The sequence below is a fragment of the Hyla sarda genome, chromosome 6, assembly GCF_029499605.1.
Source record: "Hyla sarda isolate aHylSar1 chromosome 6, aHylSar1.hap1, whole genome shotgun sequence".
In the NCBI taxonomy this organism is placed as follows: domain Eukaryota; kingdom Metazoa; phylum Chordata; class Amphibia; order Anura; family Hylidae; genus Hyla; species Hyla sarda.
In genome coordinates this window covers 238,148,445-238,168,950 of record NC_079194.1, presented here as the reverse complement: position 1 = coordinate 238,168,950, position 20,506 = coordinate 238,148,445, and the positions used below count along the sequence as shown (strand labels likewise).

General features: G+C 42.3%; 1 protein-coding gene across 3 annotated transcripts in view; it reads right to left on the bottom strand.

The window, feature by feature from the left end:
* CPT1A (carnitine palmitoyltransferase 1A) overlaps positions 1-18,581 on the bottom strand; it is a 75,117-nt gene extending 56,536 nt beyond the window's left edge. For 2 of the 3 annotated variants that reach the window (XM_056526723.1, XM_056526725.1), the window contains exons 1-3: positions 18,481-18,581; positions 4,008-4,161; positions 1,504-1,646 (exon numbers count right to left, since the gene is read on the bottom strand). In XM_056526723.1, coding sequence (XP_056382698.1) covers positions 1,504-1,646; positions 4,008-4,148 — 284 coding nt within the window. In that variant the 5' untranslated portion in view covers positions 4,149-4,161; positions 18,481-18,581. Of the gene's footprint in view, positions 1-1,503; positions 1,647-4,007; positions 4,162-7,886; positions 7,940-18,480 lie in introns of those variants that run through there. The other variant, XM_056526724.1, reaches the window with a different exon arrangement.
* Positions 18,582-20,506: the final 1,925 nt, after the last annotated feature.

Genomic DNA, 20,506 nt, shown 5'->3' with positions numbered 1-20,506 from the left:
ATAGCATCAATGCCTTCCTCTTGCAGGAACTGCTGACACTCCAGCCAAACGAGGTCTAGCATTGTCTTGCATTAGGCGGAACCCAGGGCCAACCGCACCAGCATATGGTCTCACAAGGGGTCTGAGGATCTCATCTCGGTACCTAATGGCAGTCAGGCTACCTCTGGCAAGCACATGGAGGGCTGTGTGGCCCCCGAAAGAAATGCCACCCCACACCATTACTGACCCACCGCCAAACTGGTCATGCTGGAGGATGTTGCAGGCAGCAGACATTCTCCACAGCATCTCCAGACTGTCACATGTGCTCAGTGTGAACCTGCTTTCATCTGTGAAGAGAACAGGGCGCCAGTGGCGATTTTGCCAATCTTGGTGTTCTCTGGCAAATGCCAAACGTCTTGCATGGTGTTGGGCTGTAAACACAACCCCCACCTGTGGCTGTTGGGCCCTCATACCACCCTCATGGAGTCTGGTTCTGACCGTTTGAGTGGATTTGTGGCCTGCCGAAGGTCATTGTGCAGGGCTCTGGCAGTGCTCCTCCTTGCACAAAGGCGGAAGTAGCGGTCCTGCTGCTGGGTTGTTGCACTACTATGGCCTCCTCCATGTCTCCTGATGTACTGGCCTGTCTCCTGGTAGTGCGCCTCCATGCTCTGGACACTACGCTGACAGACACAGCAAACATTCTTGTCACAGCTCGCATTGATGTGCCATTCTGGATGAGCTGCACTACCTGAGCCACTTGTGTCGGATGTAGACTCCGTCTCATGCTACCACTAGAGTGAAAGCACCGCCAGCATTCAAAAGTGACCAAAACATCAGCCAGGAAGCATAGGAACTGAGAAGTGGTCTGTGGTCACCACCTGCAGAACCACTCCTTTATTGGGGGTGTCTTGCTAATTGCATATAATTTCCACCTGTTGTCTGTTTCATTTGCACAATAGCATGTGAACTTGATTGTCAATCAGTGTTGCTTCCTGAGTGGACAGTGTGATTTCACAGAAGTGTCATTGACTTGGAGTTACATTGTGTTAAGTGTTCCCTTTATTTTTTTCAGCAGTGTATATCTTCCAAGTTTCTTTACATAAAGAATATATAAAATACTCATCAGTACCTGTACCTGCCTTACAACACGTACAAGTTGTACTAGTAAACCGATCCCTAAAGGAAAAATTAATAAGCACAATACAAGTTTATCAGGAAGCTAATTGCCAGAAAATCGGAGTTGGGGAAATGATGACTGACTGTTCAATGCCTACATGTCTTCATGTCCATTTTACTGGACAGTATGGCCATGCCAACAAGTACAGGGTTGGTACAATTTAGACTGTATACTGGGTGGCTATGCTTGTTACAACAAACTCTCCCCCCAAACTCAAGTGCCATTAGAAATAACTTCAATTACAACCAGTAACAGTAGTAGATAAGATATGCAATAATACAACATATTCATACACTACATAAAAACATTGCCTGTACAGTCTCTAACAGGAAAAAAGAAAAACTTACGTAGTGGCGAGGGCATTGTTTATTTTCTCTATTAAACCAAATGATGGATCCACTTGTGTGTACATGGATGTTGAGGTGACACCCACCACTACAACTAGCCAGCTAGAAGGGCTTGATGGAAAGACCCCAGTGAGGATTCCATTCTGTAAAAAAAAACATTATGACAGATGAAAAATCCGATCAAGATTGTTTTAATCAAATTGTGGGTCCGCTTAGAGTCTCCATACCGCCTATCATCTATTTAATGGGTATGTCCTTCCTTTTGGACGAGATGTTCCATGATGGGCTTGCATCTTATAGCTTAAAGGGGTACTCCGGTGGGTGAATTTTTTTATTTTTTATTAACTGGTACCAGAAAGTTAAACAGATTTGTAAATGACTTCTATATAAAAATGTTAATCCTTCCAGTACTTATGAGCTGCTGTATACTACAGAGGAAGTTTCTTTTCTTTTTTAATTTATTTCCAGTCTGACCACAGTGCTCTCTGCTGACACCTCTGTCCATGTCAGGAACTGTCCAGAGCAGGAGAGCTTTGCTATGGGAATTTGCTCCTGCTCTGGACAGTTTCTGACATGGACAGAGGTGTCAGCAGAGAGCACTGTGGTCAGACTGAAAAGAAACTCAAAAAGAAAAAAAGAACTTCCTCTGTAGTATACAGCAGCTGATCAGTATTGAACAGAAGTAATTTACAAATCTGTTTAACTTTCTGGCACCAGTTGATTTAAGAAACATTGTTTTCCACCATAGTACCCCTTTAACTAGTTTTTAAGGTGTGCTTAAGCCCACCTGATCAGTCTATTGGTCTAGAGACCATTCATGATCTCTTTGCTTTCTTCAATGTTAAGTTGTACCTTTAAAAGGGGTTATCCCCTATATGATGACTTTAGTACTTACCTGCCAGAAGCTGCTGCTTTCTTTTTGTGAAATGGCTAATTTCCTGATGGAGTTCCCTTCCTCCAACTATAAGTCCCAGGATCCCTAGTTTGTAAGTGTGAGTTCACTTCTCCCTCCCACACATCAGTCACCCCATGCTTTGCAGCCAGCACACCTGAGCTACAATTGCTGCAGCCCTGTGGAGAATACCCTGTGGGAATACCCCTTTAAAGGGGTTCTCCGGTGCTTAGACATCTTATCCCTATCCAAAGGATAGGGGATAAGATGCCTGATCGCGGGAGTCCCGCCGCTGGGGACCCCCGGGATCTTGCACACGGCACCCAGTTTGTAATCAGTCCCCGTAGTGTGTTCGCTCCGGGTCTGATTACCGGTGACCACACGGACGGCGGCGTGTGACGTCACACCTCCGCCCCCGTGTGACGTCATGCTCCGCCCCCCAATGCAAGCCTATGGGAGGGGGCGTGACAGCTATCACGCCCCCTCCCGTAGGCTTGCATTGAGGGGCGGAGCGTGACATCACACGGGGCGGAGGCGTGACGTCACACGCCACCGGCCATGTGGTCACCAGTAATCAGACCCGGAGCGAACGTGCTCCGGGGACTGATTACAAACTGGGTGCCGTGTGCAAGATCCCGGGGGTCCCCAGCGGCGGGACTCCCGCGATCAGGCATCTTATCCCCTATCCTTTGGATAGGGGATAAGATGTCTAAGCACCGGAGAACCCCTTTAATGTATTCTGCACTACGATAATACTGATGTACTATTAGCCTAATTATAGCTTTGTATGATAGCATTATATTTTGTTCTTCTGTTCATATGCTGTTATATATGTACATGGATTGCCTGACATTGCTCTTTTGCTAAGGGGATTACTAGTTATTTTGGTTACCCCTTTCCCTAATCTTGCTTTCTGTACCCTACTATTCTTTATTGTTCAATAAAGAATTGAATGACAAACTATTAAAATGAATAAATGAATGATGATCTAAGATAAAGAGTACAACCTTTGATATTTTCAGTATCTCTTCATTCATTACTACTAGAAACAGACATTGGGACTAGTGTTGAGCGGCATAGGCCATATTCGAATTCGCGAATATTCGCGAATATATGGACGAATATTCGTCATATATTCGCGAATATTCGCATATTCGTTATATTCTCGTTTTATTTTCGCATATGCGAATATTCGCGTATGCGAAAATTACCATATGTGAATATTAGCATGAAAAATTAGCATATGCGAACATTCGCATATGCGAAAATTAACATATGCTAATTTACGCATATGCGAAATTTCGCACGCCAGTCTCACACAGTAGTATTACAGCCTTCTTTACACCACACAAGCTGGAAGCAGAGAGGGGTGATCACTGTGATGTGTACTGTGAAGAAAAAAAAAAAGAAAAAAAAACGAATATTCGTAATTACGAATATATAGCGCTATATTCGCGAAATTCGCGAATTCGCGAATATGCTATATTCGCGAATAATATTCGAATTGCGAATATTCGCGAGCAACACTAATTGGGACCCCCTTATATTGACATCATGACAATAAATTGACCCCTTAATGTAAGTCCAAGTTAAATGATTGTTCTTGTGTCACCTTGAATCTAATGAACTTCTTCTTCCAGGAGTGGAGGCCAGAGAGATAGATTTGTCGCAGAGCTTCATGGCTTAATCTTAGGTCGATTCCATCTGGAGTTACGGTAAACTGGAATGCTACAGCCTGGTGAGCTTCTGCCATCTTTACTATGCCCCTACGAAGAATAGATAGAAAATATTTATGATAAAGAATTGTTTCATTTGGAACATCTAGGGAAAGTCCTGCCTGGCTAGATATTTCAACTGTATTGAGAAAAACTTAAAGGGGAACTCCAGTAGAAAACAAATGTTTTCAAATCAACCGGTGCCAAAAAGTTAAACAGATTTGTAAATTACTTCCATTTAAAAATCTTAATCCTTCCAGTACTTATCAGCTGCTGTATACTATACTGCTGTATACTACAGATATACTACAGAGACATTCTCTGCTGACACCTCTGTCCATGTCAGGAACTGTCCAGAGCAGGAGAGGTTTGCTATGGGGATTTGCTTCTAATCTGGACAGTTCCTGACATGGACAGAGGTGTTCAGACTGAAAAAAAAACTTCACAATTTCCTCTGTAGTATACAGCATCTGATAAGTACTGAAAGGACTAAGATTTTGAAATGGAAGTAATTTACAAATCTGTTTAACTTTGTGGCACCAGTTGATTTGAAAACATTTGTTTTCCACTTGTTTCCACCGGAGTTCCCCTTTAAATGAATGGACATCCATGTAATGCATTAAGGGAATAGGCCGACAGAAATTTTCTCTCTTAGAGGGTGGTTCTAACAGGAAAACCCCTTTTATGACATCTATATGTCCAAATAATGCATATAGAAAGGGTTTGTCTTCATGAGATACAAAGCCAACCTACAAGAATACCCATCAAACAGTGCCAACAGTGCCAACATACCAGCTGCTGGATTCAGCTTGATAGGGGGAAGCAGAATTCTCACTTTATACCATTAGAGGAATTCTTTCTAACAGAATGATGACATAACGCAAGTACGTGGCGGACCTCATTATAAAGGCACTGTAGTGACCCCATAATAATACAGATTCGTATAATATACAGTGATCCCTCAACTTACAATGGCCTCAACATACAATAGTTTCAACATACAATGGTCTTTTCTGGACCATTGTTACTTGAAACCATACTCAACATACAATACTACAGACAGTCCAGATCTGTGATACCTGTCACAACTGGAGGAACTGACCAATCAGAATTGGCATTTTACTGGTAAATCACCTGTATTACTGAAGTACAAGCACTGAATGGCTGTCTGGTAGCGCCCCCTACAGTACAGGGAGGAACTACAAGTTCTGTATACTCCTTACCTGTGCCAGGGTTAGCTGCTCCTTTGGACACCAAGTAAGGGTGACTCCATTTGGGACACTGTGTGTACTGTATAGGACCCTGAAGAAGCTCCTGTCCTCTACATAAACCATTGTTTCCCAACAAGGGTGCCTCCAGCTGTTGCAAAACTACAACTCCCAGCATGCCCGGACAGCCAACGGCTGTCCGGGCATGCTGGGAGTTGTAGTTTTGCAACAGCTGGAGGCACCCTTGTTGGGAAACACCGACAGACAGTGATTTACAGCTTCCAGCAGATGTTTCTTACTTTTATATGTAAGGACTTGCTTTATCTGTATTAGTTATCTACTTATTTTTCTTTAATCCTCACTGTTTCCTATTTTTGGATGACATTTTGGTGGCTTCAGAACAGATTACCAGGTTTCCATAGAGTTCTGGTCTCAACATACAATGGTTTCAACATACAATGGTCGTCCCGGAACCAATTAATATTGTAACTTGAGGGACCACTGTAATAGAAAAGGGGACAAAACCAAGCAAGAGTGGGCCCTCTGCATGATGTGTATGCAGCTTCTTTATGTCCTGGGATATGACAACTTTGGTTGAAATCCAGGATGCGCTCAAGGTATTTTAACTTTGCACCTCCCGTAGTATTTAGAGTTTATAGTAGTAATGCTCTACATATCTCACTTCATTGACCCATTTAGACACTGAAAGGTGATCTCTTATAGGTTGACTATTAAAAAAAATATATATATTTGGAAGAACTGTCTACCAATCCTCTTGTTTCCATGTTCCTCTTATCCAGTAATCTCAAACTGTGGCCCTCCAAATGTTGCAAAACGTCAACTCCCAGCATGCCCGGACATAAATGTTGTGGTCCAAAAACCCCATTAAAGGGTACCTCTCATCAAAAAAACTTTTGATATATTATAGATTAATGTATACATAATAACTTTACAATTGCATGTTATTAAAAAATATGCTTCTTTCTATTTAATTTTCCACTTTGAAGAAATGACCACTAGGGGTCTCCCTACCAGTCCTGGCAGCAAGCATTTCAGACTCATGCTGGAGTCCTAAACACTACGAGCTGCCAGTCTGCTTTGTTCACAAAGGAGAACACTCAGAGCTGCCAGCCTGCTTTGTTCACAGCCTGTTTGGCTGTGAACAAAGCAGGCAGGCAGCTCTGAGTGTTTAGGACTCCAGCATGAGTCAGAAATGCTTGCTGACAGGACTGATCGGGAAAAATACAATAGAAAGAAGCATATTTTTCATTAACATGCTATTGGAAAGTTATTCAACATTCATTAATCTAAAATATATCAAAAGTTTATTTGATGAGAGGTACCCTTTAAAGGTGGTACTATTACCATAACCCATCAAAATATGACAAAAGGTAAAATGACAGTATTATTTAGGTAGCATAAATCAACACATAGCCCAATTATGTGCTTACTGTATGACAATGTATTATTGTATTATGAAGCCACTTAGTTTTCGGACAGTATTATCCAACATACCAGTTTGCTTTTTTGAATTCTACATATTTTAATATATTTCTCTACATATTCATCTATATCTTTTTCATAAGAGAAATGCTATACAACACATACAACATACATAGACCACATGAGTCTCCCTGTCCACAATCAAGTCACAATTCATCTTAGGTTCTTCATCTCCAAGAAGGAATTTATTTATCTTTGTCAGAGAGGATAAGGCTGAACAAGGGTCTCTCTGAAATACACTAATCTCTTCAGTGGCCTTTGGCTGGAATCAGCTCTGAGTGACCATCACCTCAAACGTTTTCTTGCATATGTTCGTATGGGTATCATGTTGCAAACCGGAGTCATTCAAGTAAAAAAGGTTTATATTTGGCACCACAGTAAGAATCCTCATTAGTAGTTTCAGTTAATTGGAATGTGAACATTATGTCTTTCTACACTTGCATCTGCATAATTCATTCCATGTACTAAAAAGCACCTCAGAAAATCCTAAATTGAGTAAATATCCATTATGGTGGCTCAAGGAGCCGTAACATTCCGAACTGTGCCAAAGCCACTGCATCATATTACATTTGCTAAATAATTTTCCAAAAATAGTTGGGTTAATAGTTTGTTCATAGGGAACACTGGGTTAGTTACAACACCCTGCCATGTGACACATAGTTAATGAACTACTACTCCAAGCATATCCCTCATCATCCCCATGGTTACCACTAGAGATGAGCGAACCTACAGTAAATTCGATTTGTCACGAACTTCTCGGCTCGGCAGTTGATAACTTATCCTGCATAAATGAGTTCAGCTTTCAGGTGCTCCCGTGGGCTGGAAAAGGTGGATACAGTCCTAGGAGAATCTTTCCTAGGACTGTATCCACCTTTTCCAGCCCACCTGAAAGTTGAACTAATTTATGCAGGATAAGCCATCAACTGCCGAGCCGAGAAGTTTGTGACGAATCGAATTTACTGTAAGTTCGCTCATCTCTAATTACCACAGCAGGGCCTGCTAAATAAGGTTTATCCTTATATAGATGTCATTATAGTTAGGTTAAGGTTTATTAATGTAATTCACCTGGTTGTAGAATACTATTCAGGGTTATGTACAGAAGAATGTGTTCAGTTGATGTGTTCTTGCACCTCAATGGAAAATATAAAACATTTCTTAAAGACAATAAAATACTGTACAAAGGGACACATCTGTTTTTCTAGCCTTCCAAACTGCTGAAACCCAAGATGAAAATACCAGAGCGCGCTGTCATTTGGCGCCCTTAACTTCCTAAAAAAAAAACTGAACGAACAAGCCTGTGCGGACAAGACATTTGCTTATTTTTATTAAGGTGAAAAACTTTGTGTCTGAATATTGATTGCCAATTGTAAGGATAGGCCATCAATGTTAAAGCCCAGTCAGCCTCTGTGTCATCAAATACCATCTATTGTTTAAATGGGACCATCTTTAAAACTAATTTTTGCTATTGCAAAATTATGGTAAATAAAAAATCTTTCTAATGTACTTCGTTTAAAAAAATAAAATATAAAATGTTTTCTAGGTTTTATTTGTGTTTAAAAAAAAAAAAAAAAAAAAGAACTGCCACTAGGTGTCTCCCTACTTGTCCAGAGCACATTCCCCCCCCCCCCATCTCTTGCACTTACTTTGGACTCCTGCTGGCCTGGCAGAAGTCCAAAAGCAGGAAATGCAGTCTGGAGTGCTGAGGGGGGTGTGGGCAGCCTTAGCCAATTTTAATAAAAGTAAAGGGGGGGGGTGGTTTATTACGATGGGTGCTATGAACTGGGAGGATTATAACATTTAAAGGGGTACTCCGCCCCTGGCATCTTATCCCCTATCCAAAGGATAGGGTATAAGATGTTAGATCGCCGCGTCCCGCTGCTGGGGACCCTGAGGATCGCCGCTGCAGCACCCCGCCATCATTACTGCACAGAGCGAGTTCGCTCTGTGTGTAATGACGGGCGATACAGGGGCCGGAGCAGCGTGACGTCATGGCTCCGCCCCTCATGACATCACGGCCTGTCCCCTTAATGCAAGTCTATGGCAGGGGGCGTGACGACCGCCACGCCCCCTCCCATAGACTTATATTGACGGGGGCGGGCCGTGACGTCACGAGGGGCGGAGCCGTGCCGTAACGATGCTCCGGCCCCTGTATTGCCCGTCATTACGTGCACAGCGATCTCGCTTTGCGCAGTAATGATAGCGGGGTGCTGCAGCAGCGATCCCCGGGGTCCCCAGCAGCGGGACCCCGGCGATCCTTTGGATAGGGGATAAGATGTCTAGGGGCGGAGTACCCCTTTAACAAGATCATGATAGGTACCCTTTAAATCGTGTTTTTATGTTAAGCATAGACTTTTTTTCTTTTTCATTTTACTATGTATATTGTAAAATATCCTGAAATCTTGCAGTTCTACTTTTGGCCACAAGGCCTAAAAGTTAGCTGACACTTCCTGTTTTGTCTGTGATGATAAGGATGCGACTGCTGGAAAGTGATCTGCACCATACTACAGTGAAAGGTGACACTAGTAGATAGAGAAGTCAGTATTTTCACAATAGCTAAAGCTCAGAGCTTAGCCTGCCCCTCCCTGTAGAATGACCTCTTTAAAAGGGGTATTCCAGGAAAAAACTTTTTAGATATATCAACTGGCTCCAGAAAGTTAAACAGATTTGTAAATTACTTCTATTAAAAAAAATCTTAATCCTTTCAGTACTTATGAGCTTCTGAAGTTAAGTTTGTTCTTTTCTGTCTAAATCCTCTCTGATGATACCTGTCTCGGGAAACGCCCAGTTTAGAAGAGGTTTGCTATGGGGATTTGCTTCTAAACTGGGTGTTTCCCGAGACACGTGTCATCAGAGTGTATTTAGACAGAAAAGAACAACCTTAACTTCAGAAGCTCATAAGTACTGAAAGGATTAAGATTTATTAATAGAAGTAATTTACAAATCTGTTTAACTTTCCGGAGCCAGTTGATATATATATACACACACAAAAAAAGTTTTTCCTGGAATACCCCTTTAAAGGTCACAGCGAACACCCAGACACATTCCCCATTCATGTACATAGGACAGCTCCTGTCTATTGTTGCCTATGGCATCGGGCTTGCTATAAAGCATATTCCTAAATGCTGTTAAAACCATTTTAGTGTTATGTATAATGGAAACTGACTCTCCATGTGCCTCTGTATAACTCTGTTTCCCAACCAGTCTGCCTCCAGCTTTTGCAAAACTACAACTCCCAGCATGCCTGGACAGCCAAAGGCTGTCCAGGCATGCTGGGAGTTGTAGTTTTGCAACAGCTAGAGGCACACTTTTTGGGAAACACTGGTATAAACTATAGCATAAAAGTGGGAAACTAATGGTGGCATGTTCCATTATATGCTGTATTACAGAGGTATTCCCTCCTAAAAGCAAAAGTCTTGAATGCATCATATAGCAACACCTAGAGTGCCTATATGTCTGTCATATAGGCAGACAAGGATTCTGCGTGCTACCGTACAGTTCCTATGACTGCACCTTTGCCCTGTTCACACCTTGCACTATTGGTACATTTTACCTTTAGATCTCCTTAAAGGGGTACTCCGATGAAAAACTATTTTTTTTTCAATCACCTGGTGCCAGAACTTTAACCCCTTAAGGACCAAGCTTTTTTCAGTTTTTGCATTTTCGTTTTTTCCCTCCTTACATTTTAAAAATCATAACCCTTTTAATTTTCCACCTAAAAATCCATATTATGGCTTATTTTTTGCGTCACCAATTCTACTTTGCAGTGACATCAGTCATTTCACCCAAAAATCCACAGCGAAACAGGGAAAAAATCATTGTGCGACAAAATTGAAGAAAAAACGCCATTTTGAAAATTTTGGGGGCTTCCGTGTCTACGCAGGCGGTATGAGGGCGCATTTTTTTGTGCCGTGTTCTGAAGTTTTTATCGGTACCATTTTTGTTTTGATCTGACTTTTTGATCGCTTTTTATTAATTTAAAAAAAAAAATGTTATAACTTTTTTTTTATAAAAAGTGACCAAAAATACTCAATTTTGGACTTTGGAATTTCTTTATGTGTACTACAGAGATTGTGCGGTTTAATTAACTATATATTTTTATAGTTTGGATGTTTATGCACACGGTGATACCACATATGTTTATATTTATTTTTATTTACATAGTTTTTTTTATGGGAAAAGGGGGGTGATCCTGACTCTTATTATGGAAGGGGTTAAATCACATTTATTAACACTTTTTTTTTTTTTGCAATGTTATAGCCACTGTAGGGGACTATAACATTGCATACACTGATCTCTTACACTGTTCACTGCCATGCAATAGCATGGCATTGATCAGTGTAATCGGCGCTTGACTGCTCCTGCCTGGATCTCAGGCATGGATCAGTCATTCAGCGATTGGACAGCAAGGAGGCAACTAGGGGTCCTACTGCTGTCCTGCAAGCTGTTCAGGATGCTTTAGGTTTCACTTCGGCGCATCTGAGTGGTTAATACAGGGCATCACCGCGATCGGTGATGTCCGGTATTAGCTGCGGGTCCCGCCCATTGATGGCTGCCGGGACCAACCTGATATGACGCGGTATCACAGCGTTATATCGCGGGAGCCGGCGCAGAACGTAAATATACGTCCTGCGTCGTTAAGGAGTTAAACAGATTTGTCAATTATTTCTATTTAAAAATCTTAACCCTTCCAGTACTGTATGCTCCACAGGAAGTTCTTTTCTTTTTAAAATGTATTTCCTGTCTGACCACAGTGCTCTCTGCTGACACCTGTCTGTGTTTCAGGAACTGTCAAAAGCAAGAACAAATCCCCACAGCAAACCTATCCTGCTATTGACAGTTCCTGAAACAGTCAGAGGTGTCAGTAGAGAGTACTGTGGACAGACAGAGAGGAAATTAAAAAAAGAAAATAACTTCCTGTGGAACATACAGCAGCTGATAAGTACTGGAAGGGTTAAGATTTTTAAATAGAAGAAACTGACAATTCTTTTACCTTTCTGGCACTAGTTGATTAAAAAAAAAAAAAAAAATGTTTTTCACCGAGCACCCCTTTAAAGGGGTACTCTGCTGCTCAGCGTTTGGAACAAACTGTTCGGAACACTGGAGCTGTGACATCATAGCCGTGACATCATAGCACCGCCATCTCATTATGTCACACCCCGCCCCCTCAATGTAAGTCTATAGGAGGGGGCGTGACAGCCGCCACGCCCCCTCCCATAGACTTATATTGAGGGGGTGGGGTGGGATGTCATGAGGGGGCGGGGCTATGGCAGTTTGTTCCAAACGCTGAGCAGCACTGAGTACCCCTTTAAGGCAAAATAAGCCTACATAAAAGGTAGAAGAAGCTTTAAAAAGTTATTACAATGTAAGAGTATATATTAGTAGAAGAACAGGAATCAGATTCCATAATAGACAGTATATAATAAATATGTTATTCTATTATCACATCCAGTATTGTATTATCACAGCGACTGTCTTACCACTCACGGTGAATAACAGAGCTTCTTCTTTGATGATAACATCCAAGGACTAAAGTTTACCAAAGATCCACAACACACCCAGAATGCTTTGTTTTACAACCCAGCTCAATTGAACGCCGTTCATTTCCTAGTAATTGAAGCTAAAGAAAGGACACATTGCTCTGTATAAACAGATAACATTATAAACCAATGGACCCAATAAAATGACGTGAACCATCTTACTACCAGATAAATAGCACTACTATTACCCGACAACATGGTTGAGACTAGTTTTATTGGTTTGCCAGGCAATCAGCTGTATGTTTACATGAGACTCGTGCATTTTGTTTTAAGTACATGGGGCATCCTGTTCAACAGGATCAGCCTCCAGTTTGGCCACAGAGATTCTGGGAGCTAAGCGCCTAAGAAGGAAAGATTGGTGCCATTTGTGTTGTCTTCTGGTCTGAGATGTAGCAGTTGCATTGGGGCCCCTCACCACATAAGACAACAGAAATATGGGGGCCCTGTTACATATGGCACAGCCTCTACTCCAAAAGGAAGAACATTGTCTTTCTAGTGCTACCTAAAGAAAGTTGTAAACATTTTATTTTATTTTATTTTTTTAAATCAACTGGTGCCGGAAAGTTAAAACAGATTTGTAAATGACATCTATTTTAAAATCTTTATCCTTCCAGTACGTATCCGCTGCTCCACAGGAAGTTCTTTTCTTTTTGAATTTCCTTTCCTTTCCTTAATTTACAAATTTGTTTAACTTTCTGGCACCAGTTGATTTAAAAATAAATAAACAAAAAATGTTTTCCAGTGGAGTACCCCTTTAAGCGTACCTCTAAGGCTATGTTCAGACGAGGAATATCTGCACAGAAAATTTCCGTGCTGACATTGTCCTGACCTTGAAGCGGCGGCAGAACATGGGGCCGATCGGAAATGCGTTGTCTCATAGAAGCCAATGCATTTCAGTGTGGACACCACAGAAACAATAGACATGCCCATCCTTTCTGCGGACTACGGAATCAGAATTTCCTCAGCAGAAACATTTTCTGCCCAGATCCCGCAGTGTGTACAGCACAGCAGAACACCATAGATATCATTGGGACTCTGCTGCGGCGGAATCTCCATGCAGAATTCTAATGCAGAATTCTGAACAGAAATTCCATCGTGTGAACATACCCTAAAAGGTGTGGTCAGCATTCATTTTAAATCCGGCACGTGAACAGGGTGCCGTTCTCCCCAGCTGCATTATGAGACGAGAGCTTCCCGCTTCATTTCTATGGCGTAGGATCAAGTGCCATAGCATTGTCTTGCACTGGAAATAGCTGCTATGAGGATCGAGCGAGAAGCTAGCTGGCATATGAATACTATGTCGCAGAGCGCGGGGAGAAGGGTGCCTGGTTTTGGTGTTTAGGTGCCGAATTTGAAATACATGTTATTTGAGTGCTGCACATCATTTATAAAATTTTCATTAAAAGGTACCCTTGAAGATCGGCATATAAAAGACGTCTAAGGGGCTGGCCAGGGTTCGGAATTAAATGTTACGAACGCTGTTTTTGTGCTGCGGGGGTCAGCCACACCCCTCGTGACGTCATGGCCATGCCTTCTCAATGCAAGTCTGTGGGAAGGGGCGTGATGACCATCGCGCCCCTTCCCACAGACTTGCATTGAGGGGGCATGGCTTTGCCATCACAAGGGGCGTGGTAAAACTCTGCAGCGCAAAAACAGCTTTCATAACATTTAGTTCTGAACACTGGCCAGTGGAGTACCTCTTTAAAACATGACTAGAAATATTTGCCAAAGTCTCCCCAAAAAGGACAATACACCCATCTGTACACCAGTGTATTTGAGGTTCTTTCCCCTTGTCAGTACAGAGCAGGATGCTGGTTGGATAGATTAGAAACCTGTGACACCGATCTGGGGGTACAGTTTGCAGACAGGTCTCTTCTTTTTAGCGGAGATTCTGGTTTGGCTTCCAGCTCTGGTCATGATTCGAGGATTTTACATAGGTTGGACTCTGGCTTACAAGGTAGCCATATATAGTTGTCAATAGAAAACCAGTTTTATTTCTTTTGGAAGAGAGAATTTGCATACTTCTATGAAGGAGGCTAGCCTATTATAATGGGAGAGCACACAAGTGCACCATAAGCCACATCTGAATATCAGTCCAATATCAGACAGACAATCTCTGGTGCTGGTGCATGGAATAGCCTTCCTGTGGAAGTGGTAGCTGCAAATACAGTGAATGTGTTAAAGGGGTAGTCCAGTGAAAAAAAAAATTCTTATCAACTGGCTACAAAAAGTTAAACAGATTTGTAAATTACTTCTATAAAAAAAAAATCTTAATCCTACCAGTAATTATCAGCTGCTTAAGTTGAGTTGTTATTTTCTGTCTGACCACAGTGCTCTCTGCTGACACCTGTCTGTCTCAGGAACTGTCCAGAACAGGAGGGTTTGCTATGGGGATTTGCTCCTACTCTGGACAGTTCCTGAGACAGACAGGTGTCAGCAGAGAGCACTGTTGTCAGACAAAAAAATAGAACAACTCAACTTCAGCAGCTGATAAGTACTGGTAGGATTAAGATTTTTTAATAGACGTAATTCTATTGTTTAACTTTCTGAAGCCAGTTGATATAAAAAATAAATAAATAAATAAAATAATGATCTTTTTCACCGGAATACCCCTTTAAGGCATAAGGCTATCCTTTTATATAACATAGGGCCAGGGACTATTCATAGTATTCAGAATATGGGCAAAATAGATGGCCCGAATAATTCTTATCTGCTGGCATATTCTATCTGTAAATTAATAAAGAATATGTTTGGGTGGGGACACATTTTTATTGCTTAAGTGTCTACTCCCAAATAATGATTGCCTCATACAGCTTATCACCTCTGCAGCTTCAGAGAAGGGAACAGACTGGAAAGTAAGTGCTACCTGAATATAAACACTAACACTTCGAGATTATTGTGCAATGTTAGAATACATTCTATCATTGCAGTTGAGGCATGTACATAAGAAAAATATGTATTAGAGGTATCTTGGCACATCCCATAGGCAACAATGAGTCCTCTCCCTTAGGATACATTTACACATTACCGTATATACTCGAGTATAAGCCAAGTTTTTTAGCACGATTTTTCGTGCTGAAAATGCCCCCTCGGCTTATACTCGAGTGAACTCTCTGCCTGTCAATCCCTTCTCAGTGGTCTTCAACCTGCGGACCTCCAGATGTTGCAAAACTACAACTCCCAGCATGCCCGGACAGCCATCGGTGGCTGTCCGGGCATGCTGGGAGTTGTAGTTTTGCAACATCTGGAGGTCCGCAGGTTGAAGACTACTGATGAAGGGATTGACAGGCGGTGATGATGAAGGGGGGTGATGACGAAGGCCGCAGTGGTCTTCAAGCTGCGGACCTCCAGAGCTTTCAAAACTACAACTCCCAGCATGCCCGGACAGCCGATCAAGACAACTGATGAAGGGATTGACAGGCGGTGATGATGAAAGGGGGGGGGGGGGGTGATGACGGTCTGGATGATTACATGGGGGGGGGGGGGGATGATGTATTTCCCACCCTAGGCTTATAGTCGAGTCAATAACTTTTACTGGGTTTTTGGGGTGAAATTAGGGGCCTCGGCTTCTATTCTGGTCGGCTAAATTCCGATTTACACAATCAATGCACGTTCATGGATGATGTATCTTTGCCCTGTGTTCTGCTGTACCCACTGTCAAAATTCTCACCAAAACCTGTGCTGAGGAAAAGTGGAGCAGTTGCCAATAGCAACCATATTCCTTTTTTTTCCCCCCAGAGGCTTTTCAAAAATGAAAGGAGGAATCTGGTTACTATTAGCAACTGCACCACTCTTTCTTTAATAAGGTTTTGATAAATCTCCACGATCTTGGATTGTTTTGGATTTTTTTTTTTTTGTAAAATAGACAAACCATTGAAGTTTCCTACAACCCCAATTAATATGATAACATTATTCCAATATTAATAATCCTTTATTAGGAAATTGCTATTTAAAGGAATTTCACCATAGTTGTTGCTAGGAAACTGACAAATTTAAGTGTATGTCTGCACTATACAATGAGCCATGAAGGAGCGGTGTACATATATTGACGTACATATAGGAGTGCCTTTTTTTTTCTTAAATGTAGTAAATATACAAGTCCGGACAATAATCCAATTTCTGAATGATCCTTGTGTCATGCTATTTACCGTCAATGCACATTTTTTATTTATTTGTACATATTGGGGGAGATTTATCAAAACCTGTGCAGAGGAAGAGTGGTGCAGTTGCCCATAGCAACCAATCCGATTGCTTCTTTCATTTTCCACAGGCCTCTAAAGAGGCCTGTGGAAAATGAAAGAAGCAATCTGATTGGTTGCTATGGGCAACTGCACCACTCTTCCTCTGCACAGGTTTTTGATAAATCTCCCCCATTGTGTAAATATTTATGCAACAGGATAATTGATAACTGTTTAGTGTTCAATCTGATCCTTATCTGAACAAATTTTAAGATGCACTGAGGAGCCACAAATGAAATATAATCGGCCATTCCTTGTAGTAATTCATACGTGTTACTATATAAACTATTACCATGGACCAAAAACTGCCCAGAAAGCAATTCAGCACATATAGCTATACGTAGACGATCATTATAGGACACAATGTCTAGGAACTGCAGACTATTGCATGCATTCACTATAAGGAGGCGACCTCACCCTTACCTACACATATACAAATTCCCTTTTTATAGTCAAGGGCACAAGCAGCAGCATAAGCTATTCCTATAGCCAAACCCGCCCCCTCTGGCTACGTAACCATTCCCAACCCCCAAAACTGCTATTGAACCACATGACTGCTGCTTCTCAAAAAGTAGGTAAAAGGTCAGAGCTTTGCAGAGCATGCTGCTAAGAGAGACTGATCTCCCCAAATGCTCTGGATGGAACACAAATGATCAATGACCAGAGAGAACATTCTTTTCCCTTCCGCATAAGACAATTCCACGCTTGTATTTGGTATTTCCCATAATGATATATTCTATTTAGAAAACATCCCTCCTCCATCGCTATCATGTTGCTATTCCCAATGTATCACACAGCTATGTAAATAATAAACAAACTGTAGCAATGTTTACAGACCAATAAGCAATCTCCAGCTAAAGATAGGATATTGGAGAAAAGCACAAGAATATTTAGGAATTATACAAGTTTACAAAACCTGACTGGTTACCCTTAAAATATTAAAATTTAATTTGCAGACACGTTTTTAGGATTTTTCAATGAAACATAGGATTGCTCTGTGTAAGCTGCTTTAAGGCCAACTACATTTAATACAAATGCAACAGATATCAAATATGTATTTATTTCCAAACAGTGTGTATGTATATGTGTGTATGTATTTGTGTGTATGTATGTGTGTGTAGATTTGTGTGTAGATTTGTGTGTAGATTTGTGTGTAGATTTGTGTGTGTATATAATCTTCACGTCTTATTATTGCACCTACAGAAGGTTTATATATATATATATATATATATATATATATATATATATACATATATATATATATATATATACACACACACACACACACAAACATATATATCTACACACATATAGATGCAAATCATAAAATATTGCAGTATCTTGTAATACCTTTTTTTATTGGACTAACAGCATTTTGTAGAGACAAGATTTCGGGATTCCTCCCTTTATCAAGTCCAAAGCAAATCCTGGACTACTGGACTAATACGGCTACTCAAATTTACTACACACACACACATTATATATATATATATATATATATATATATATATATATATATATATATATATATAACCATAAGACTTGATGAAGATGCTATTGACCCATATGCATCAACAGAAGAAATAAAAACATATAAACATGTCAGTCTGATAAAAGATATAAGTAAACATTAATTTCCTAAGTATTCAATGCATACATACGTCTTCCTGCAGAGGCCCTGAATGAATGGTGTAGCATGCACATTGCACTTCAAGGGGGACACCACCACATCAGGGATTCCAAAGTCATCCTTGTATGACACTATGTAAAGTTACATTTGCTTATAGGGTAAGACATCTCCGGCCTTGTCTGGAGGAAGCGTATAGCAATGCACTGGTAAACAAATACAAGGTTTACGTAATGTTAAGAAGGAATCCCATTTACCTGTCTTTGCTTAGCTCTTGACAAGCTGCAGCCTGGAGCTCTGCAAATCCCTAGCCTCTCTCCCCTGCAACACTACACAGAATGGAAAGTCAGCCCTGTCCAGCCCAACCCAGCCCCTTCCTACTAGAGGGAGGAGTGAGCATTGTTTCCTGATACAAACTACGCAGGCTGAGGTGTCCTAGCAGCTGGGAAGGAATTTCATTCAAACTCGCATGTGAGATGTGAGCAAATGTCAGACATGTGGGACCTGAAAGCACTGATGTGTTTGCTCTATGAGAAGAGATGTGGGGCTGAAATCACACATAATATATTGTATTAGGCAAATATATGCCTAGGCAGCTATTAAAAAAATATATACTTTTAGGGCAAGGTCACACAGGGCACATCCACAGGGTATTTCATGCTGCGGATGCGCCAACAGCAATCACAGAGGGACTGCAGAGCAAACTCCCGACTGCAGTTCTGCAGTCCCTCTGCGACTGCTGTTGGTAAATTTACAGTGTGAAATACGCTGCGAATGCAGCCGTGTGACCCTGCCCTTATATAAAGTTGTATAAGGCTTGGTTCACACTGCATTAAAGGGATACTCCACCCCTAGACATCTTATCCCCTATCCAAAGGACAGGGGATAAGATGTCTGATCGCTGGGGACCCCCAGGATCTTGGTTGCAGCACCCCACTGTCAACACTGCACAGAGCAAACTCACTCTGCGTAATGTGGTAATACAGGGCCCGGAGCATCGCCCCCCCCCCTCTTTTAGACTTGCATTAAGGAGGCGGTGTGACGGCTGCCACGCCCCCTCCCATAGACTTGTATTAAGGGGGCGGGCCTTGACATCACGAGGGGGGCAGAGCCATGACATCACAATGCTCCAGCCCTTGTATCGCCTGTCATTATGCACAGAACGAGTTTGCTCTTTGCAGTGATGACAGCGGGGTGCTGCAACCGAGATGCCGGGGGTCCCCAGCGGCGGGACCTCTGTGATCAGACATCTTATCCCCTATCCTTTGGATAGGGGATAAGAAGTCTAGGGATGGAGTACCCCTTTAAGGGATTCCGTCGCAGGTATCTGTCAGCACCCCGTTGAGAATGGGTTGTCAGCGTATAATGTATCGGAGAGCAGCGGATGTCATTGATTTTGCCACGTCTGTAAAATGAGACTTAGGGGGAAATTTATCATAACCAGGGCCGGATCATCATTGGCTCTCATGGAGCGCCTGCTACGGGCTCTGGGCCCCCTGCCGGGCCCCGGGCCCGCAGGGGGCCCCCGTCACATTTGGGACATCCCTGTGTCCCAAAAAATCTTTTCAGGACACAAGGATGTCCCAGCGGTTATCTCTCTGCGGCTGCCCCCGCGTTAACATTAAAAACGCAGGGTCCGCCGGGAGAGCGCACGCTGTACCTAATGTGGGGAACTATACTGCACATAATGTGGGGGAACTGTGCTGCACCTAATGTGGGGGAACTGTACTGCACCTAATGTGGGGGAACTGTACTGCACCTAATGTGGGGGGGGGGGGGGGGAATTGTACTGCACCTAATGTGGGGGGAACTGTACTGCACCTAATGTGGGGGGAACTGTACTGTACCTAATGTGGGGGAAATGTACTGCACCTAATGTGGGGAGCTATACTGCACCTAATGTGGGGGAACTGTACTGCACCTAATGTGGGGGAACTGTACTGTACCTAATGTGGGGGAACTATACTGCACCTAATGTGGGGGAACTGTACTGCACCTAATGTAGGGGAACTGTACTGCACCTAATGTGGGGGGGAACTATGCTGCACCTAATGTGGGGAACTATACTGCACCTAATGTGGGGGAACTATACTGCACCTAATGTGCGGGGACTGACTGCCAACCTAATGTGTGGGAACTGTACTGCCAACCTAATGTGCGGGGAACTGTCCTGCCAACCTAATGTGGGGGGAACTGTACTGCCAACCTAATGTGCGGGGAACTGTACTGCCAACCTAATGGGGGGGGGGGGGACTGTACTGCCAACCTAATGTGGGGGAACTG